The sequence below is a fragment of the Glossina fuscipes genome, unplaced genomic scaffold (genome assembly GCF_014805625.2).
Source record: "Glossina fuscipes isolate IAEA_lab_2018 unplaced genomic scaffold, Yale_Gfus_2 112, whole genome shotgun sequence".
NCBI lineage: Eukaryota > Metazoa > Arthropoda > Insecta > Diptera > Glossinidae > Glossina > Glossina fuscipes.
In genome coordinates this window covers 2985420-3007668 of record NW_023998455.1, presented here as the reverse complement: position 1 = coordinate 3007668, position 22249 = coordinate 2985420, and the positions used below count along the sequence as shown (strand labels likewise).

Here is a 22249-nt window from a genome sequence, read left to right as displayed (position 1 = left end):
TCCTTCTGGATGCTGCATGCATCCTTATACCATCAGGGGTTTAGGGTAAAAAAACTCATCAAACTTTTAAACTTTTGTCAAAATACAGTTTTAAAGCGCAAGATTTTTAATTTGAATATAGTTGTTATGTGGTTATGCCTATTAGCCACAGATAAATACATTTCAACATTATTAGGTATATGTATGTATGTTTGCTTAATATAGACGAATTTTTAAATTTATTGTCTTATTAAAGTATTAAATCACTTGAATATGTTGCGTAAGAAAACCATTTTACGTGATTTTGTTATTATTGTTTTCAAGCATAATCGCAGAGGTGTCTAAACTAAGGCACATGTTTGTTGAATTGAGCTTACGCAAACAAATGACCAAACGTGGTATCGCTAATCGGATGCTCATATAATTTCCGAAAATTTGAAAGGCCTTGTCTAGGGAAAGGCAAAGTGCGCGTTACTTTTCGAACAAAATGCAAATGCGGTACATCGCAAGGGTATATAAGGTTTTGTGCGGATGTTATGCAACACCCAAAGGAACTTGAGATAGGTCCACCCTTTCTTATACCGATCGTTTTAGGATTACTTTCTTGTCTATTCGCCTCTGCGTTTGGTGTCTGTCCATGGAATTTGTGTTCTAGATTGAACACAGGTGCGATATTTTGAAAAAATTGTCTGTCCATCTTTTCGTTTGGTTTTCTTTTATTCAATTTGCTGACATATTTTGATGAAATTTTGCAAATTAACATGTTTTAGTCCTAGGACGAGCCTAATTGGATCGGGCCTTTTTAAGAACATGATGCGCTTTTTCAAGAACTTAGAGCGAACTGATATGAAGAATCGAATGGTTAGCTTTGCTTGATTGATCAACGTTGTAAAGTTGAAAGGCGTATTATTTTCAATTTATTATACCCCACACCATTTGCGCTATATAAGGAGAGATAGATGTGCCTATTATTATACCGATCGATTCAGAATGTGATTTTACAGTTGTCTGTTCATCTTGTATTCTTGTGGTCAAGCTACAGGCCGCAATTTTTCAAATATTTTGATGAAATTTAATAAGTGACCTTGCAATGATTCTAAGCTTGTCTGTCCATCTGTGGTTTTTGTTTTCTTTTGTCCAATTTATTTACTATTGTCTTGCAATTTTGACGATATTTTGATGCAATTTTGCAAACTGATATGTTTTGGTCCAAGCACGAAGACTCGATCGGACCATTCATTCGATCACTTCCCCGTTAGTGCGTTATTTCGGAAAGTCGTTATCTGAATAACTATAGGGTAGAGTAGGATAGTTAATGGTACGCCGTAGACCGTTATAATCTCTCTAAATTTTTCTGGGTAATGCTGTTTTATTGGTTCGAAACAATGAATTTCTAAATTTTCAATAACAATACAATGAATGAATATCGAAATTTACTTATTTGATTTCGCAAAAAATGTGAAATGAGACGAGAAACATTTCAATAACGATAATAATTTGTGTTCAAAACTTTTCAAAAACTTTCTTTCAAGTTCTATATAAAGACATTTGTTTAACAAAATTTAAATAATTATAAGAAATATGATAAAATATTTATTTAATTTTAAAATTTATATGCAAAAGCTATTATATTATAGCTATTCTATGCTATAAAAATTAATAATAAATTTTTATTTCATTTTCGTTTTTTCTTTTTCCGTAAATGGGTCACGAAAAGTCATTTGAATAAATTTTTTTTAAATTTATTTTTGACATCAAAATTTTTATGCATTTTTTTATTATACGCGAAAGCAACATAATTTTTTTTCAACTTAAAACAATGAGTACGTTTCGATGTTTCTTATTATCGATCCTTTCAAGTTTATCGCTACACATTATCGTTACGAGGTTAACACTCGTTAACGATTGCATTCATATGCAAATCTTTCTTTCTATCAAAAAGCGCTAACTAAGAAGTAACTGATGATCTTAGCTGAGGTAAAGAACTGAGTTATTAGAGTTGTAATTGTAGAAAAAGTTTGACCAACTAAAGTAAGAACTCTTTGTCGTAATTAAGTTAAAAATTCGGAAGAGTCGCTCGTTAGTCGTAGTTGGATATTAACTAAATCTTTAATTTGATTGACAATTATGCACATAAGACAGAATCCATTAATTTGAAAAGACTGTCCACAGACAGCGTATAATAGCGCGGCAGCTCTAGCGCAAAGGCTTTTTACCAGATTGTTTCACCATTGCTTTGAGCTTTGAATAGACCGCGCTAAGGGTTCAACAGACTCCAAATGCGGAGAATGTTATTTTCAAGATTCAATTCTAATACAAATAAGTCGAGAATAAGTAACCGAGAATCTAAGAATCGCTAGTGTTTGCGAATTCAAGTCTCAAGTGTGGTAGCTACAGTGAGTGCACACACATGCACAGTGAGTGCAAGACACCTCTTTTCCTATCTCTTTGTTCACTTCTTTTTGACCATTGCCGGGTTATAGGGAATATCCTCTGAAAATAAATAAAAAAACATGAAAATAGCTGCACTGAAAAATTAGCCTCACTATAAACGGCTAAGACGGACTCATGCGTTATATACGAATATACCAGAATTAGTAAAGTTGACAATAGCTTCTGAAGCTAGCATTGAAAGACCTTGATGTTATATGAGAGGCTTAGGGCGAACACCTGTCCTTTTTAATTGTGATCTCTATATATATTTGCACGGTTGTCAATTTTCTATTTTCTAAACATTCTTAATCTCGGAGTTTTTTTTTTTGGAATATAATTTAAGGAGACATTTGTGAAAAGCCTAAATGAAATGGATTTTGGATAAAGCATCGAAACTAACTTTTGAATGCGTAACATAAAAATCACGTAAATAAAACATAATCCGACAGTTTAGTATCGCCGTATAGGATCGGCTTCTAATACCAATTTCATTACGATCTGAAATTGCGACAAACGAAACTGAACAAAAATATATATTTTAAGTGACTTCCTTTAAAGTTTTTAAATAAAACAATGTGCAGGGCATTATGTAGATTATTCAGATCCATTATCCTATTCTTCCTGCTTACACGGATAATATTCGAAGACTGAAGTGCAGGAAATTACTCCAGAAATTGTTCTAGCGTTCACAACGTCACCATCAACCATCATAATCTTTTCTTCTCTTCATCTGCGTCAAAATGTAGAAGAAAAACAACTTTGAAATAGAAAACGATTTTGGATTTATACCAGATGCAGATAAATATTTCGAATGAATTCTTAAAAATTACTTTCCATCTTAATTGATTATGCCGAAGAATGATGTTATTTTTGATAATATCTGTTCTGCGAATTTTTCAATTAGTCGCATCAAATATTTTCTTTTTCCTCATCTTCTCTTTTGTTTAGCAAATAATCAAAATTATTTCTTAAGATATCTTTGTCGCCCATTAATGGCTTGTAGACTTTTTCGTAAGCAATTTTCAGTCCAAATTAATAGACGCACAACTATTCACCAGCAGTTAATTTGCAGCTTTCACTGTCACATACTACAGTAACACCAGCACGAACAGACGAAGACAACCGCAACGGTAATAACAACAACGCCTGAACAACTCAAGCCATGATTTGTCGATTTACTTAAAAGGTATGAAATAATATAGCGCTCGCTTATACTTGTGTCTGGGTTTAGTGCCTTTAATTACAACGACAACAACAACAAACGCAACAAAGTATGGCAACAACTAACTACAACATCAACGACGACAGCACTAAAATGCATAAAGTTTTTTATAAACTAAATGAAAAAGGAACGTATTTATATATTTATATAGACCTTTACCATAAAACCGAACGTAATTGCCTTTTAGCCATTAGAAGAGAATCGAGTTCTTGTCATTTTATCTCGTTTTTTATATTGGAGTGTAGGAAAAATTCTGCCACTATTAATGTGTGGACAGTCCCTACCACGACCCAAAAGATCTATTGCACTAGTCCATATTCCTAGCCCACCAGTTTTCGCCTTCTTATAAGCTCTAGCATGTTCTTTGCCTCGGAGTAGTATATTGTATCTGGCGTTATGAAGTGTTCCACAAACACTTGATGCCTGATTCTACAGGTGGCTTCCCATTCACATAGTTTCGCTTGTCCTGTGGCAGAATTTGCATGAATTGGTGTATCGGAGATACTCGAGCTTTTCAGGTGATACCTGTGGGATCTATAACTCCTCTAGAAGGCATGAAGGTATATACATCAATCCTTTGTTATAAATTAGTCGACAAGGTTGTGTGGTGTGTTTGACTTCAAATTTGTTTGAAACATAGGAGGGTTTTGAACGCTGATTGATATAAAAAAAAAGCAAAATTGGTCAGAGCAGAAGCACGCAGTGGAGCGTAAACTGAACACAACTCAGTTCTTTTTAACAAAAATTTTTAGATTTTTCCTTGTCACACGGAAATTATTAAAGTTAGAAGACTGCAACTTTCCGCGTTTACTTAATAAAATACTCTCTAGGTCCAAAAATGGAACCAATCGGCCATGTCCACACAAAGTGACAAGTAATTAAATTTTTTTGAGGTGTTTTGCATACTTATCCTAAGGCAAACAAGACCGAATGTTTAAAACTATTTTGCACATTCCCCGAATGAAGATATATGATCGGCCTAAAAATGGGTTAATTTTAAAATGAATATGGTAAGCACCGCGATTAAGTTTTTCTTAATAATTTCAACGATATGGGTATCGAATAAAAGAACTTGAAGAGTAGAATGTGAATAGCATATTGGTGGTGCGTATGCGAGATTCGGCCCCCGATGAATATAACATTCTTACCTTTCTTTATTATTACTTAATTAAATAAAATGACTATGGAAGGAGCTATGCCTTGTAAAGTTAACTTTTAAACACGTTGGTCGCATTATATAGTTATTGCGTTTGTTGTAATGGCGTGCCAGCGACCAGTCACCTATGTATAAGTCTTTCACCTCACGATCTCATTGTTGATCATAAAAGAAAAAAAGATAAAAGAAATCGATCATATTTTGTTTTCTTGGGAATTTAGGTCAAATTAAGATGAATTGTTGATGATTCGGTTTTCTTTGTAAATATGTGTGATTATGACTAATAACATGCGCCGCTGCCGAAAAATAAAAAGTGACCGGAACTATAAAGCAGTAACAAACATATTTTAATTAAAGTTTTGTTTTTTTTTTTTATTTAAACTAATTGTCATACGGTCGCCGATCGTTGTATATAAGGCTTTTTGTATGCGCTTGTAATGGAAAGCTGTTATATAAGATCATTCGTGTTGTGAGCCCAAATTTTTTATATCGTCTAAATACATAGTAGACTTAATAGTGTAGGAGATTTGAGCATCTATCTATCGCATTTGAAGGGAAGGTTAAAAGTGTAGCGATATTTTCGCGAACAAGGCAAAGGACTTTACGTAGCTCTAGACAAAAATTTGCAGTAAAGTTGGTGCGAACGAGCCGTGTGACTTTAATTAGCTCTGGGAACAACAATTAGCGAGATTTTTGTGAAGGATGCGCATGACTTACTTTAGCTAGTTCTAGGGAGAAAAAAATCGCAGCGAAATGTATGCGAACGAGGGGAATGACTTTATGTAAGTCGAGGAAAAAATGTAGCAATATTCTCGAATGACTTTAGTTTTAGAGGGAAAAAATTGCAGCGAAATTGATGCGAACGAGCCATATGAGTTAATGAAGTTCTAGGAAAAAATTGCAGCCGAATTTTTGCAAACGGATTAAATGACATTTTGTGTAGCGATGGGAAAAATTTCCGGAGAACAAATTGTAGCGAAATAGATGCGTGAGAGATGAAAGTTTTGGAATTCCCAGGTTTATGAAACCTTGTTTTTAATTAATCGATTCATTTACTCCTTTCGTAATATTGTGACTGTTCTTTTCGCCATTGGAACTTGAAGACTTATTGTTTTCTCACAAGTTTGCTTATCGAGATGATTGTCAAGATTCTAAACTGATACTAGTCTAGTCTTAGAAGCGGCCGTTATCATCATACCCACTTAAAATTGTTTGATTGCAAGATGACTTGACACTTCAAGAACAACAAAAAATAAATATTGCAATGGAACCAGTCAAACCAATTGATGGATAAACGGACAAACGTTCATTATTAAACGAGCATCTATTTTCTATGAAGATTTCTATTTGTTACAAAAGAAACTATGAAATGGACATACCCGTGTGATGTGACGATGAGTATGAAATTATTATTAATTAATTACTATGCATGATGCGGATGTTGTCAATTTTTTATTGGACAACAACAACGGCAACAACAACAACAGTTATCATAATAGTTATAAAGAGATATACTATTGTATATACGCATGCATTCATACTTGGACTAAATCACTTAACACAAATCAAATCGAATCTTGTCCGGCATGTACGGATTGAACTATCTAAACAACGACATGACATAATATTCCACTTAAAAAAATTGATAAAAATAACATAAATAAAATATACCTGTTAGCATGTTTGTAGTTTACCTAAAAAGTATTAAGCTTTTGAGGGTTTCACATCAGCACCCCTGAAGAAACTCGAATAAGAGTCAATATGATGATAACATATTCAGGCTGATTATGAAGTGCATTAACATCGTCTCGCCTGAATAGTTGACGAGTTGACTGAGTACGTAGTGGCTTTGTAGGCATCGTAAGTAATGCAAATTCTGTCTCGACTGTGCCGTTCAATCTAGGCGGCTGGGTTCGATGTCATGATTGTACTCGGGCAGTGAAAGTTCAAACCTATCAAGTTAGTTGCCAGAACCGGTTCATGATACATGGGATAGCTTTTCAATTCTATTAATTGCCAGCATGATATCTCCCGTATGTTTTATCGCAGGCTACGGAAATCTTCTTCATATCGTTGCTTGACCTTTCCGCGCTTATTCACTCACTATTCTTTTGTTTTAGTTCGTTTCTGTTACTCAGTTTCGGCAGGCTTGTTGTTGTTATGGCAGCTAGACTTTCATGTTGCTTTTACGGCACGCTTTTGCTAAATGCCTAAGCTAATCTTTCAATTCTACCAATTCAATAAACCAAACTGAATCTTCCCGAGTCGCCCCTGTGCTCGTTGCTCCAGACCGTGGTACTGTTTGGTCCCTGGAACTTTTCACATATCATTTTTTTCATTTTCTTCAGTTTTTATTACCCACGGGAATCACAGCGTTTCAAAGTCGATTTCTAATGTGTTAGTTAAATTTCCAGCTTTACATCGGAATCGCAACTGCACAAAATTCTAGGTGATCTTGATAGTTGCCAAAGGACCTTGCGATACTTTTGTCAAAATAGGCTACACTTTGAGGAGTATCTGGTGGATGGAAACTTCTAGAATCCAAAGCTAATGAAATAATTGCTATTTAAAGCTTTGGATAAGTGCGAACTTCTTCACGGAGCTGCGATACGCTTGTGCTTGTGATTGGAATTTTAAGCGAAACTATCCGCCTAAGTCGCCACGTATGTAAGAATCTCAGCTAAAGAGCCAGTATTCGCAGGTTCCAAAGTCACGAGCAGTAGAGGTTTCTTTTGTCGCAACTGTAGAGAGTGCTCAGTCGGCATAATTCCTATCGATTCGGCATCAACTCACTAGACTGCGGCCAACACTCCCTTACTTTTTTCTCTTTCCGCTCTTCTTTCTGACAGTTACATAAATACGGGCCATCGAGTGATTGGTCATTTGGAAAAGTTGACAGGCGCGAATCTCATCTTTTTTGTACACCAAAAAAAGAATTTCCAAAGCCAATTGTTAATGATAGATGAGCTACAGATGGCTCAAGACTTTTTAAGACAACTGACTGATTACAACATATTGAGGCGATTATGTTGTTAAAGGTCATCAACGACAAATTTTGTGTAAAAACCTTAATATATTCATAAAATTGATAAATTATTCAAACGAACATACACACTTACGAAGGCATACATCTAACAATCAACATAAATTTCGACTTCATTATTCTCGTGGATATTTATTTATTTATTTTTTTTTACATTTTATATTTTTACACTTCAGTCGATCGGTTTTATGTAGGTCTGATTTCTAGTTTTGTGTTTCATCCCAAAAAAATAAATACGAAAGGAAACAATCAATGTCTTTGCAAACTCATCACTTGAATGTTTTCATTGTTTTTTTAATAAATATTTACAGTGAAAGAAAAGAACCCGTAAATTGAAGTCTGAAACGATTTTTTGGGTTGTCCTCTACCCAAAGCAGCAAATACGATTGCGGCCATTTTTGCTCTCTTTTTATTTACTTGGTTAGGAGTACGTTTTGTGTTGATCAAAGCGAGCCTTTAGATGGTCATCAGACATGAAGTGAAGAAGGTCAATATTTGTGTTGAACGTTGCGATTGTAAAAGCGTCCATCTTGACTCCGCAAATTTCTCTGCATGAACTCAGTGTAATTATTGTTAAACTTAATACGCTTGTCAGTCACGCAAGTGTAAGGAACCCAATTATGCCGCTTGCTGCTGCTTGACATGCATAACATAGGTAGGGTCCAGCTATCCCACTTTTGTCTGCAGGCGAGTAAGGAGGCCTAGAGGCTTTTTCTTTCTTTTCTGTCTGATTACGTGAGTATCAAGAGTCCGCGAAGCAAGCTTTTGCACTGCTTCGAGAGTGAGGATGACCGTTTCTGGTATTTTGAGTTGGTTATGACTTGCTCCAATTAAGGGACGAACAATAGATCGGAGTAGAGCTACGTGGCAAGATGCTGCTTGAGCCATAAAGAGACGGGGATCTTACACGGGCTTCCCGTGTAACGTTGACAGCATCAACCTGCAAAATTTTTTTATTTAGGTCAGCATGGGTCTTAAGCAGGTCTGGCTACAGGCTTTTCCCATTGCTTCTTTCCCGTATCCTGAGTGTCAAGTAAACTTTTCTTTTAGGCCGAAAGCCAGAACGGCCTTTTCTGGCTTTTATGCTGGCTACGGCTTGCCTAAATCAAGGGAAAAGCGCTTGTTCGGAGGAGAGCTGCATTGCAAGATATTGCTTGAACCATAAAGGGACGAAGATCCCATGTGGGCCTCGCACATAATATAGGCAGCTGGAACCTTCTGCACTTTTCTCTGCAGACTGCTTATGTCAGTATGGGTCCTAGGAAGGTCTAGCTAGATGCTTTACCCCTTTTTTTTTCTGGGCATGAAAAGTATATAGAAGTTTTAGCGATGGAGTTGCTTATTCAATTAGGAAATAATCATAGGCAGATGTTTCAATAAATTATGTCATTAACCACCTGTTGCAAATTTTTTCGTCATATTACACATCATACATGAATATATCGGTTTGAAAAAGCAAAGAATGATATACAAACACGTTACTATTACCTGGTCATACATCATCACTATTGTCGGGGGAACAACGTTCAACTAAAAAAAGACTACATGTACGTTCAAGTTCAACGAGTTGCATTCATTACAAGCACTAGGCATTGGATTTTATGTATTTGTAAATTTATTTATTATTGTGGAAAAGATACATATATATATATAGCGAGCGATAATTTATGCGACTTGTTCTAATAAATACACAATAGTTACTACCATAAAATGGGTGTAATTTTCTGCTTTTTGCAGTCATGATCAACATAAGACATAGGAGCATGCACATGCCCAGTGTACATTCGTACATACATGTACAAATATAAGAGTACTCATGCATTCATATATTGAAATTTGTGCCTAGTTCAAGGCGATGAACGTTTTAATTACTCTCTACATATATTTTTCTTCACAAGAAAAAAAAAAAAAAAACAGAAAAAACGTAAATAGATTTTAATTGGCTGTCACCAGTTTGCTGTTTGATCACAATAAAGCTATTACTGCAGAAATTAATTAAAGTTAAGGTGAATAACAGATTTAATGATAACAAGTTAGCAACGATTCGTATTAATTATAGTCGCTTACGAATTATTATTTTTGTCATTTCATACCTATGCCCCTAGTCGCTTAATAGATAGTCTAAACAATATTACGCCTAACAAGAATGCGCTCTTAAGCATCACTAACTAATTCCAACTCGTCAATTTTCACATCTTTTGCTTACGCAATTTTCAAGTGTCCGAATATACGCTTAATGTTGATTACGAACCGATTAAATCATCTCCCTGTCGGAACTAACTAACTTTAGTTGTACGTGTTGAAATTAACTAAAGTCGGAACTAATTCACTTTCACGTCTTTTTAAACTTGGGCATTAGCTTATGCAAATCTAGGGTTTTGGGTTACATAGAGGTCTGAGCTGCCCGAATTGGGCCCTTTTCGGAATTACCTAATGCTTGAACTGTTTAATTCTCACGTCTTTTTAGGTTCATGTAATGGAGCTTTAATTATACTTGAACTAGCTATCTTTCAAACTTGGCTAGTTGCTTACGCATATCTAGAATTTTCTTCTGGTAATCGTATTGGGCTCTGAGTGCTCCTTGTGAGGTCAACTAACAACTGCACTGCTTACCTCCCACGTCTTTTCGAATTTGAGTGATTTTTTATGGACTCTCAGGGTGTAGCTCCATTCGCATCGGATTCTCATTCAACTGGATTTTTGAACTCAAATGATTGCTTATGCATAGGTAGAATTTTCTGATTATCGCATAGGGCTCTGAGTGCTCCTTGTGAGATCAATTAATGACTGAACTAGCTAGCTTTCGTGTCTTTTTGAATTTGAATCATTTTTTTTATAGACGTCCGAGGCTCTCATTCAACCGAAGTTTTGAACTTAAATGATTGTTATCTAGAATTTTCTGATAATCGTACAGGCCGCTAAGTCGGCTGAACCGTACTCTCTTTGGTTAATACCAAATGTTAACTAATGTTAAAGTCCGAATTAGTTAACTTTCACGCCTTGTGGAGCCTAAATGGTTGCTCACATACACCTAGGGTTCTGGGACTCGTACATTGTTCGGAATTATAGCACGCCTGAAATGATTAAAGTTGAACTCGTTTTAAGCTTAAATAATTTCTATAGGATGTCTTCAGGATATCGGTTTATTCTTATAGGACTTTGGAATAGGGATTATATGCTTCAGTTCAAAAATAAAGCGTTCCTTCCGAGGTTTCTAAAGTCGACACAAATGTTTTAAAAATTTACCATGATGACTTTTCGTTTCTTTCCATGTTTATTTGTCACAATTACACTATAGTGACTTTAGGATCGTGTTTCTTATAGCTTCTGTCTTTCGCCACATTTCTTTTACCGCTTACGAAGTGGTTGGATGGATTAAGTGAATTCATCAAACGGATTTGCATAAGTAATATAGGAGACAGCGATCTATAATCAATTACGATCTTAGAGTTGTGTCACTTACAGAAAGAAGAAGCAGTTAAGGGAAAATCTTAGTTTGTCATAACAAATAGCATTTTTATGAGAGAAGCTCGTCAAGCAGACAAAAAATTGATATATGCAGGAGGTTTCAAACACTGCATCTGTCAGCGATTGGACCTTGAAGTAGGTTTAAAAACAAAAAAAAAAACCAAAAAGCTTAAAACGTCGGGGAATAAAAATGATTTCTTTTCTTTGTAACGAAAAATATCGATTAAGGGCAAGCAAGTTGGAATCACTGTTTACAAGTTATGCAGGACAGTTTAGATCGGAAAGTTCGTTTCAAAGCAAGGACCTCAAGCTTCGTAGACTTGCTTAAACAATTCAAGTGCAACAACAACAAGAGGAAAACAGAGAACTCCGGCATTCGGAAAATCAGATTCACATCATTCACACTTTACCAACTTTTATAAGAGTCCGAAGGTCTGAAGATAATACATTTCTGCGACTAAGGTTCACAGTTTACATCTCTATATAACATTAAGTTTTCCGGTAAACTTCTTAGACAACTTTCCAAAGTGTGAGCCTAAGAAAGAATCGTCCAAAAATTTTCTTTTGTTTCTTCTTCATCTCATCTGCAGCATTGCAATAAGCGTTTGCAACCTTGTTCCATATGTTATGCTCCATAGAGTTGCATAAGTCTTATATTTTTAGTTAATTACTTTCAATAATAATATAAATGAGTCCAAGCAACGAAATTAAAAACCAGCAGCAACAACAGCAGCAGCGACAGACACAATGACTTTCAAATACATATTAATTTTGAACGCCTTGAATTCATTGATCAAAAGAAAAAAGAGTGCTGTTGATAACAAAATTGTCCAAAAGAAACAAAAAAGTACTTATGTCCAGTATGCAACGAATTGTTTTGCGTACTTCGTTATGTTGTAATGGCGTGGGATACATTTCCAGTCTTATGCTTATAAGTTCTTTAGAACAAACAAATAAACGCTAGGACTAAAATGTACGATGAGACCTAGCAACTAAGACTGGCGGCTCTTTTTTTTCCAATAATAAATTTAATTATTATTAAAAAAAAGTAGCGAACACTTAAGAAAACGAGTGATATTTAAGATGAAATTTGAGGCAACTTTCACCGTTTAGGCAGAACTGTTTAGGCAGAAAATTCTAAAACAAAGTGAAAGCGTCAGTTCTTTTGAAGAAAGTTTACAAATTCAAGGATTGTTGAGTGTTTTAAAAATATTTGTTTACTGTCAAGCAAATACCGGCAAATACCGATATATTCATTCGGTTTTGCTGGAAACGGTTTATTGTGTAAGGTCTTTGAAGTACATTTCGGAATGCTGCAAATATTTGACAAATATGCCTCTCGTCAAACAAGTACCGGGAATTATTAACTTACACTGAAAGTTATGATTAAATCGATTTCGCTGTATATAAAAACTTTATCAGTATCTATTCTAGAAGATCTATTTTAAAAGATTATTTCGAAGCGTCGTAAATATTTACTCATCCCGTCAAGAAAGTCCCGGAAACAGTTAACTTGCAATGAATGATATGATTAAATCGACTCTGCTTTATACGGACACTTAAGCTTATACAAATTTAGGTTAGATTTTATTTTGGTAGATTCGGAAATCATCCATTTAAACGAGCAATGAATTTTTGCGTAATTTTGCTACATAGAGTGTCACTCTATGCCGCATACGTGAAAAGCAAATGCGCTCACCATGTCGGAAAAGTACCAAGACGCACATCAGTAATCATATGTGGAAAAAAAAAACTGATTTTGTGTTGAGAGAATCCCACATTATCTGGCAGCAAATTACAGTGCCATCTAACAAGTAGACTACGACCTTCTTATTAAAGCGACTTTCTGCGACTGCTTCCAAATTATTTTACAATGTAGCAGTTATATTAAAATCTTAAATCTACGATTGATCATTTTGAGCACATTCGCATACAGTTGCAGCATATACATGCAGTATTTGATTATAGCCCTTTATCCTCTCGAATCACTTGTCGCATCAATTGTAGCGATCATAAAGACGCGTGAGGATGTCATTTAAAAGAATGCTGATAGGAGTTCGAAATTTTCTCCTACCGAATGAAGAAATTATTATTTTTTTTTTTATGCAGTCGGTTTCTATCCGCATTCTGATTTATGCGTTCCAATTTAATGCAACAAAAACAGTCTGCACTCCGGGCATATTCAGTTACCATATTTAGAAAATCGAATAAAAAAAGATATTGTATAAAAAAAACCGCGCAAACACAGCTGTAACTATATGTGAATGTCGGTGGGGAACTGTATTTGTCGATTACGCAACATTCTCATTTCCACGATCACCTTTTGCCATATTTCGCACTACGATCTTCATATGCGTGAATGCAATGATGCTTTGAATTGTCAGGATATTGACTTTAAATGATTTTCATGCAAAAACATTTTCTACCGAAAAGACTGGATTTTTGATAATGCTTTCATGAAAACCCTTACACCACTCAATTATATACTGGATTATTTAGTGAGAAATTGTTTTTTTTTTTTTTTTTTTTTTTTTTCAAAAAACCAGTCAATTAGAACCGCCAATACTCGAAGCAAGGTGGATCTTTTTGCTGCTTGCATGCGCCATACCTTAATCAACAGGGCTTTGTAAAATGTTTCATGCAACCAACGAGCCGAACGCGTTATCAAAAGCAACGTTCGTTAAATACTATATAGTGTGAGTGTCCAAAATTGAGATTCGAACGTCACAGGAATTCACATTTTATTACAAACATCCGTCACGTCGTCGCCAAGTTTTCGTTAGAGATCAAGTATATGATTCTTCAAAAAAATGCCAAGAGATATAACTTTTAAACCTTTTAGGGATCGGTTTTTTGTTTTTTTTTTGTTTGTTCATGTATTTATTGCTTAATTAGCAATTTTTAAGAGTCATAAGCATTTAGTTTTTTTTTCTTTTTTTTTTAACAAAACTTATTCACGATTGTGTGCTTAACGTGCCGTTAATCTGTCCTTGATGGGATAGATCGAAGAGATAGAAGAGATCGCTACACATAACAATAATGTTAAAAAAGCAAGTAAGAACGTCATAGTCGGGCAAGGCCGATCTTTAAATACCTCACGCCGGACTAACACAATTTCTACTTTTATGTGGAATTACTAAAACAGATCAAAGGATCCAATATCCTGACATGGGAAAAGATCCAAAAAATAGGCCAAGATGGTCCCAATTTGATGCAGTTCATTGTTTATGGTAAATTACCAATATGATATGATTTTCACCATAAAGCATTGAATATTACACCTTTTTGTCTTGTGAACTTTAGTTTTCATTATATGAGCGAGAGTACAAAAATTGCCCCGGTCGTTCCAAAGTTTTCACACCAATTTAGAATGCCGAAATAGTAGTACTTGGCCACTTTTGCCGAGAAATTTTGAAAATTACAATATTTTCCCATATAATGACTTTTCAGAATAGGGCATCGTATAGGGAGTGGTCGAAAAAGTGGACTGATCCGAACCATTTTCAACAGCGTTCGTTCTTGGCTCAAAACCCGTCACCGAACCAAATTCAATAATTGCGGCCTGTAGTTTTAATACAAATTTACATGGACAGACAGACAGACAGACAGGCTTAGATCAATTCAGATTATGATTCCGAATCGATCGGTGTAATAAAACGTGGGTCTATCTAAAGTCATTCTGTCTGTTACATACGTCCACATTAACTTAATATACCCTGTACAGCAAGCAGTGTACAAGGTAAGGCTAGTAAAAAATCAAACATTCGCTTAAAGCATTACATACATAAAATTATTTATCACCAGTTATAATGAATTGTTCAATGTGGGAACTATATATGGGATTGTACAGATATTGAACAGAGATTGGACGATTATACCATGTCGAAAATCTCTCTCTGTAGAGATATAAAATACATTTTAAGCATAAACTTTAAACATTATGAACAGCAAGTTTTTCAAAGAAACAAAGCATAAAATAAAAATCAAGTAACTTTTAACACAAGTTTATGTAATCGTTTCTGCCACGCCTGGCTATAAAACAATGTTGCAAAGTTAAATGCTTTTCATTGCAAAAGTCATAGTACTACGTTAGCTGCATGAAAAAGTATTTAGTATTTCTCTCTCTTCACGTATTGTTTTCGTCCTTTATAATGCGATTCTTTTCATTAATATTTTTAATTTTTGAAAGTTGCACACCCTCTTGAAAGATCCACATTCTGTACAGACATGCAATACAATTACAATGTTTACGAATATTTTGAAGTTTTAGCCGTTCTACAGCACTCGTATTACGAGGTTTTATTAAGTTTGTGCAGATGTGCACTAAAGTTCAGAGAGCTCGGGATAGATTCGTCTTTTATTATATCGATCGATTCAGAGTCAATTACTGAATCGATCTAAGGTTGTCTGTCCATCGTACGTTCATTTCTTGATATTAAGGGTTGCAATTCCCGACATAATTTGATGAGCATTGGTTCACCGATATCTTTTGGCTCATAGAGGAACGTTGTTGAAAATGGTTTCGCTCGAACCAATTTTTCGAACATTTCCACTATAAGATCGTTCGCATTAGTAAAGTGAAGTCGTGTCGGCTATTTAATTGATGGGCAGTGTCTCACCATAGAGTTTTTCACCTGGGCATCTAATGGGCACCAACTTAGCGTTCGCTGTAGATTCGAACAAATATAGTCAAGCTGCACTGCGAATTTTAACCCGTGAACATCGAAGATGCGGTAGTTTAATTAGTTATCTATGCACGCATTAGTTTTGGCTCGATAGGTTACGTGCCATTAAAGCTAAGATTACGCAGATGTTAGGCCATCTGTTAAGGAAACATGCCACGAAGTTTTTACTTTTGGTAATATATTCTTAAGCAGCGCGTTATTCGAAATATTCCATCAATGTTTTTAAATCCTTATCATCAGGAAAATTGCGATGAAAAAGCAAAACTAGGCACTACCCACTAACATGAGTAGCGTGAATAGCGAAGCAGGTGAAGAACTGTAACTACCAAATTAGTGTTCGCAGATAGAGCTTCCTTTGGTCGCAGCTATAGCGAGTGCTTCGTCGGTAAGGACATGACATAAAAGATGATTCGGCACAAACTTCATAGGCAGGGACAACATCATTCCCGTATCTCATCCTCTATCCTTACTTCACAGTCATACAAAAAAAAAAAAAAAACTAATTCCTCGCTACAGATGAAAATGAAAACCGACTATAAACTGTTATCCAAATTATGATTTTGTACATCTAAAATTCTGTAACTGATAAGTTTTATATTATATTTTTTTAACTAACGCAATGCTTTGTTGTTTTCTAAATTCGCTTAAGGTGTTGGGTATCTTCAGATTAATCTCAAAATTTACATAAATTACTTATATTTTTTGTATATATTTCTAATGAAAAATTTTTTTTTTTAAAACCAACCAAACCAAACCAAAACAAAAAAAAAAAAAAAAAAAAAAAAAAAAAACAACAACACTTTTCTATATTTGTTTTTAGGATTGGCTTGTGGGACATGCGTTTTTGAATCTGATTTTGGTTTTATACTGAATTGTAACTTCAAAAAGTCTGGACTGTTTCGTGTCAGAAATTTGGGTGGTCTAAAGGCGCACTTTGGTTTAGGTAAATTTTCTCTATTAAAACTTATACATAACCTATAAATTTTTTTACAAAATTTTTTTTCTCAAAATGTATACTAATTTTGTATATAGTAAGAAAAAATATATATATATACATACATATTTTTACTTAACTTTGTTCTTTTAAATCCTAAGCGCCAATGGGTTAAGAAGTCAAAATTCGTATCTGCAATTTTCCTTATATTATTTGATCAATTAGTTTTAATTTTTTTATTTTTTTTTTTTTTTTTGGTTTTGCTTTTTCTAAGGTTTTAGTTTGGGTGATGAATTAGGTTTCGCTGAGTCGTTGGGAAATTTAGAAGGGGGTCGTCGTCGAGCCATTAGTTATAGAAACGGTCCTGTACCTAATGGTGTGGGCGTATTGCCAGCTTCAGTTCAGCAGGTAAAATAATTTTTAACTTAATATCATTGTAAATTTTTTCGATTCGTATTTCTAATGCAGGCCGAGGCTCAAGCGTTTAACGATAAACATGTCAAATCGCGTTCCTCCTTAATGCTAAGTCCCGAACTTACGGAATCATTAGTAAAACAGGCTAAAGCATCAGAAAAGTCAGCTAAACAAGCTAAGCAAGTGCCGCTAATGACTGAAGCGAGACCTTTACCTTTGGGAGTACCGGCATTTCGTCCTATACCCGCAAGAGCACCTAGCATACAGATGGCTCAACGACGCCATCACGTTGCCATGGATGCCGCTCATCCTAAACTGAGAGTTAATAATAAAATTGTTGATGAATATCAATATAATACCGTAAGCACTTTTATCGCATTTTAAAATTAAAATTAAAAACTATGTACTCTGGCTTCTCATAGAATCGAAATCACACGTTCCACGTGCACAATCCAGTTATTTCGCAGCCTGTAGCGGTACCACCCTTTCAAGCTATGCCCAATTCAGTCAATAAGATAACTACAGTTTTAAAGGCAACAGAACCAATTCCTCAAACCGACATCTCTCACAACATAAATCCTAATTATATGCAATTCGAAGAACCAAAATTCGATTTAAAAGATATTACGGTCGAAGAGTTAGCATCAGCCGCTAATGTAAGCGTTGATACGATTAAACGGGCGATATATGTGCGTGAACAAGAAATGCGTGCCGAGTATCGTGCTATGTTAGCAGCGAAATTGCGCCAGGAATTTATGAGAACATCTCCGTCAACTGCGGCCACAACAAGTACTACGACAACTACAACCGCTAAACCTAAACTAAGCATTTATAATACTATACCTGCAGTAAAGTCGGGAGAAATACTGATACCAAAGGTAAAGTAAATGGTTTCAAGAAATTTTTGCATTAGCCTTGAGGTTAAACTTTTGTATCTCCGTTTGAGAGTTAAAACTTTGATTTTGTTAAGGAAACCCCTTACTCCCGACAAATTCATAAGAATTGTCCTTTAATGCTGATGATTGCAGCGATTTTATAAAAGGAAGGATGGGATCTTAAAAGAAAATAAAGTTTGCTCAGTGGGATTATTTAACTGGTCTTTGTAGCCTACACCACTTATGACTTGGTGTATATTGAGTTAGTGCGGACATATGTAAGGGCTTAAGATAGATCCATCCCTCTTTATTCCGATCCATACAGAATCATAATCTGAATTGATCTAACCCTGGCTGTCTGTCTGTCAATGTAAATTTGTGTTCAAGCAACAGGTCGCAATTTTAGGGGTATTTTGATGAAATTTGATACAGTGACGTGTTTTGACTGAAGGACGAACACTGTTGAAAATAGTTCGGATGGATCCACTTTTTCGACCACTCGCCACAGAACTGAAAAGCCCGCGCATTTGGGCAGAAATAGCAACTTTTCAAAATTTCTAGGCAAAAGCGGTTAAGTAGTAGTATCTCGGCATTCCAGATTGTTGTAATAACTTTGGACAGGCTGGGGCGATTTTTTGTACCCCCTCTCATAGAACCGTTTTTACAGAAATGGAAGCTTTATGTAATAAAGAAAATGGTGAAAATCAGATCGTATCAGTACATTGACAAAGAAATCTACCTTACCGCATTTGGACCACGTAGATCCATTTTTTTGATACCATTACATATAAGGATTCTAATCAAACGTAAACCCTGATATGCCGAAAAAGTTATGAAACTTTGTTCATGATAGTAATTTAATATAAAAATTATTTGAACCACTTGGGTCTATTTCTTGGCCCCATTTCACGTAAGAAAAAGGAAAAAGGCTTAATTTTTAATATTTTATAACGAAAATGAGTTCATAGTAATGATTACGCGTGAAAATTAACGGTAGAGAATTTCGATCACATTGGTCTGTTTTTTTGGACTCTAACATATGTGGGCGTTGCCACGAAAAGCAAGCTCCTACATAGAGAGAAAGTCTAATCTTCCGATACGAGGGCTTTTACGAAAATCATGTGTATTATTCTAGTGTATTATTAACAAAACGAGCGAATAACTGCACTCGGCGATTGTGCTGTAGGCTGTGTAACTTACTCAACAGTCACGAATGAAAATTGACCTTGACTCTTTGCCAATCCTTATGCGCTGACACATGCAGTGACGATCGCTTGACTTGCAGTAGTAGTGCAATAAACTGCGCCTTCTTTGCTTGTTAACTAGTGGGTGAAATCGGACGAACAAGAAGGCACCTTCTTTGAACGAGGAGCATGCAATCAAAGCAGAGCAAAGTTTTTTTTTTAGTTTCTCCTAAGTCGCGCCATCATTCATCATATTACTTATTAAAGATGAGCATTTCTCATATTATAGGTTATGAATGCCCCTAAAGAGTATTATCCCGTGGGTTATGAGAAAAATTTCGATGATAATTTTAAATCAAAAGTAGATTTGCCGCCAACTACTTTCTCTTGCGCGACACAGAAACATTTTCCTGGCCTGTATGCCGATACTGAACTTGGATGTATGGTAAGTTGCATATGATATTCATTTTCAAAATTTAATACGTGATCTATTCTTTAGGTCTTTCACGTTTGCGCTTTAACCGATGATGGGATGGTACGTAAATCGTTTTTATGCCCGGAAGATACACTTTTTGATCAAACAATTTTGAAATGCAATTGGTGGTTCTATGTAGACTGTATGGCCAGTCCGAGTGTCTACGATTCGAATATACCCATTTCGAAAAGTTATCAGTTAATGAAATCGCTCAGCTATTTTTCAAAATATGCTCAAAATATTAAAGATAAAGACACGAATCACGATGGCGAGGAGAGCTCTCGTTATGACACCGAGGCAGATATACAATTGCTGAAAAATGCCATGTTTAGCAAAGATTTTGATCGAGCTGCTGATACAAGCCAAGAACTTCAAAACACACATGAACAGCTAGATAAAGAAATACAAACTTTGGGAAAAACTCAAGACGAGCATCAACATTTAACTGAGTCATAGAAATGATCTTAATATACTAATTAAATCAAGTTGTTAATACGTGGATAATATATATTCACCATCGAGCGACAGTTTCATGAGTACATTTTAGTCATATTTGCAAGAAATCCTTGTGAATACTCGTAATAACAGTTAATCAACTAAAGCGTTAGAATAAAAATTTTGCATTCATTCCTTTAGGGTTCGTGTACTGGATAAGAGTTTAGACAATGATTTTTATTTTTATTTTGTATTTAAATTTTATTTTAAAATAATATGTAAGTTGTTATATACTCTTTTTTTTTTTTTTATTTTTTTTTTTTTGTATATTAAAAAAAAAAAAAAAAAAAAAAAAAAAAAAAAAAAAATAAACAAAATTCTTAAAATAATTGATTTGCGTGTAATGAAAAATAATCAAATGATTAGCAGAATTTCTTCATGCAAAATCCGCATCAAGACTCAGGTCTCAGATATTTGAGAAAACATCCATACCTTACACTTAACCTTATTCCTTATCTCAGTTACTTTCTTCTTGCTTTCGCTAAAAAAAACAAAGCTATTCGAAATCCTTCGACTTCGAGCTGGAGCAACATCATCAAATTAAGGCAACACATCATAAGTTACGGTGATGTCATTAAAATGCCTTGGGTACCAAGTCATATCGATTTATTCAGAAATAAGCAAGCTGATCGAGCGGCGAAGTATGCTGCTTTTGCACGCCCAATTATGGACGATTTCATGGAAATGTTAGAACTTCAAAGATACATTGGAAAAAAAGTCAAGGAGAAAATTATGGAACGATATCTACAGTACTATCATCGGCGCTACTCCTCTCCTTTTGGTAAACCTCAATTAGTGTCACCTTTATATTCCACAAAATATTGAGAAACTCAAGATCAAAACATTTTCGAGAATTCATTTTGGCAGACCAATGGATCAATAGAATTATCAAAACTACTAGGCTCGATATCTAATTTTCTTTTCTATGATAGAGCTGATAGCTTATGTTGGTAGTTGGTGTTAAATGTTTTTCTTCGGGGCTAAGAATTTATTTAATTACAGTAATAATAACAATAATGCTTTCTGTTCACATAAGAATCGATTCTAACATTATAAATCCATTTCTATAAATTGCTCGAAACCAAAACTAACTAACTGCTAGGGATATTCGTTGCAGAATGTACAAAGCTCGGCTTGTCTATTCGAATCAAAAAGCCCTTATAGCACTTTTCAATTATTTATTTACTTATAATATAAGCTTTACTTTCATTCGCTTTATATTGAACACTTTTCCTTAAGAACAGACCTTTTTTGTAAGGTGAACGCAAAATATGTGCCCACGTCGTCGCATACTTTCTGAGTTCAGTCGATATTTACAAACTTTAAGTGAATCGAATGCAACTCTGTGGCAATTATTTTATTTTTTCTGTGTAGGTGAAAGTAGATTCGTATTTTTTTTTAGTTTATAAAGCACAGCCAATTGACTTTACTTCTTAGAAGATCTTCTTTTCCCATACTTTCCAAGTTTCTGCATTCACTTTTTTCGTTTATCGTGTGAACATATATAAAGTTACTATAGATTCTTTTGCCCCCCGATTGAGCATAATAAAAACCTCCTGAGCTGCTACATCACTATATTTCCGAATTATAACTTACAGTACTAGCCGTTTGATGTCTTCCAATTTCGTTGAACTTATCGTTGCATGCGTATTCCATTCTATAGTCTATATTTAAATATTTGACGTAGATGACAGCGTAGGATTCTGAACTGATTTACCCATATTCGTCTATTCATCTGCGATGGTTTGTTGATGGATAGCAAAACTTGCAAGATAAAGCGTAGTTCGCATAAAGAATCTCACTTGAACGCTAAGAAAAAAATTCGCAAATGGACGTTATCCAAGGCCGGTTTACGGTTCTCTTTATCGAGTAAACTCGATCATAAT

At 34.9% G+C, this 22249-nt stretch overlaps 1 protein-coding gene across 3 annotated transcripts in view; it reads left to right on the top strand.

Annotated features, from left to right (window-relative positions):
- Positions 1–20506, top strand: part of LOC119639515 — a 20727-nt gene extending 221 nt beyond the window's left edge. Inside the window, exons 2-7 of one of the 3 annotated variants that reach the window (XM_038036943.1) lie at positions 16807–16929; positions 17195–17328; positions 17386–17694; positions 17757–18212; positions 19683–19838; positions 19893–20506. In XM_038036943.1, coding sequence (XP_037892871.1) covers positions 16807–16929; positions 17195–17328; positions 17386–17694; positions 17757–18212; positions 19683–19838; positions 19893–20324 — 1610 coding nt within the window. In that variant the 3' untranslated portion in view covers positions 20325–20506. The remainder of the gene's footprint in view (positions 1–16806; positions 16930–17194; positions 17329–17385; positions 17695–17756; positions 18213–19682; positions 19839–19892) is intronic. The other 2 variants (XM_038036944.1, XM_038036945.1) reach the window with 2 other exon arrangements.
- Positions 20507–22249: the final 1743 nt, after the last annotated feature.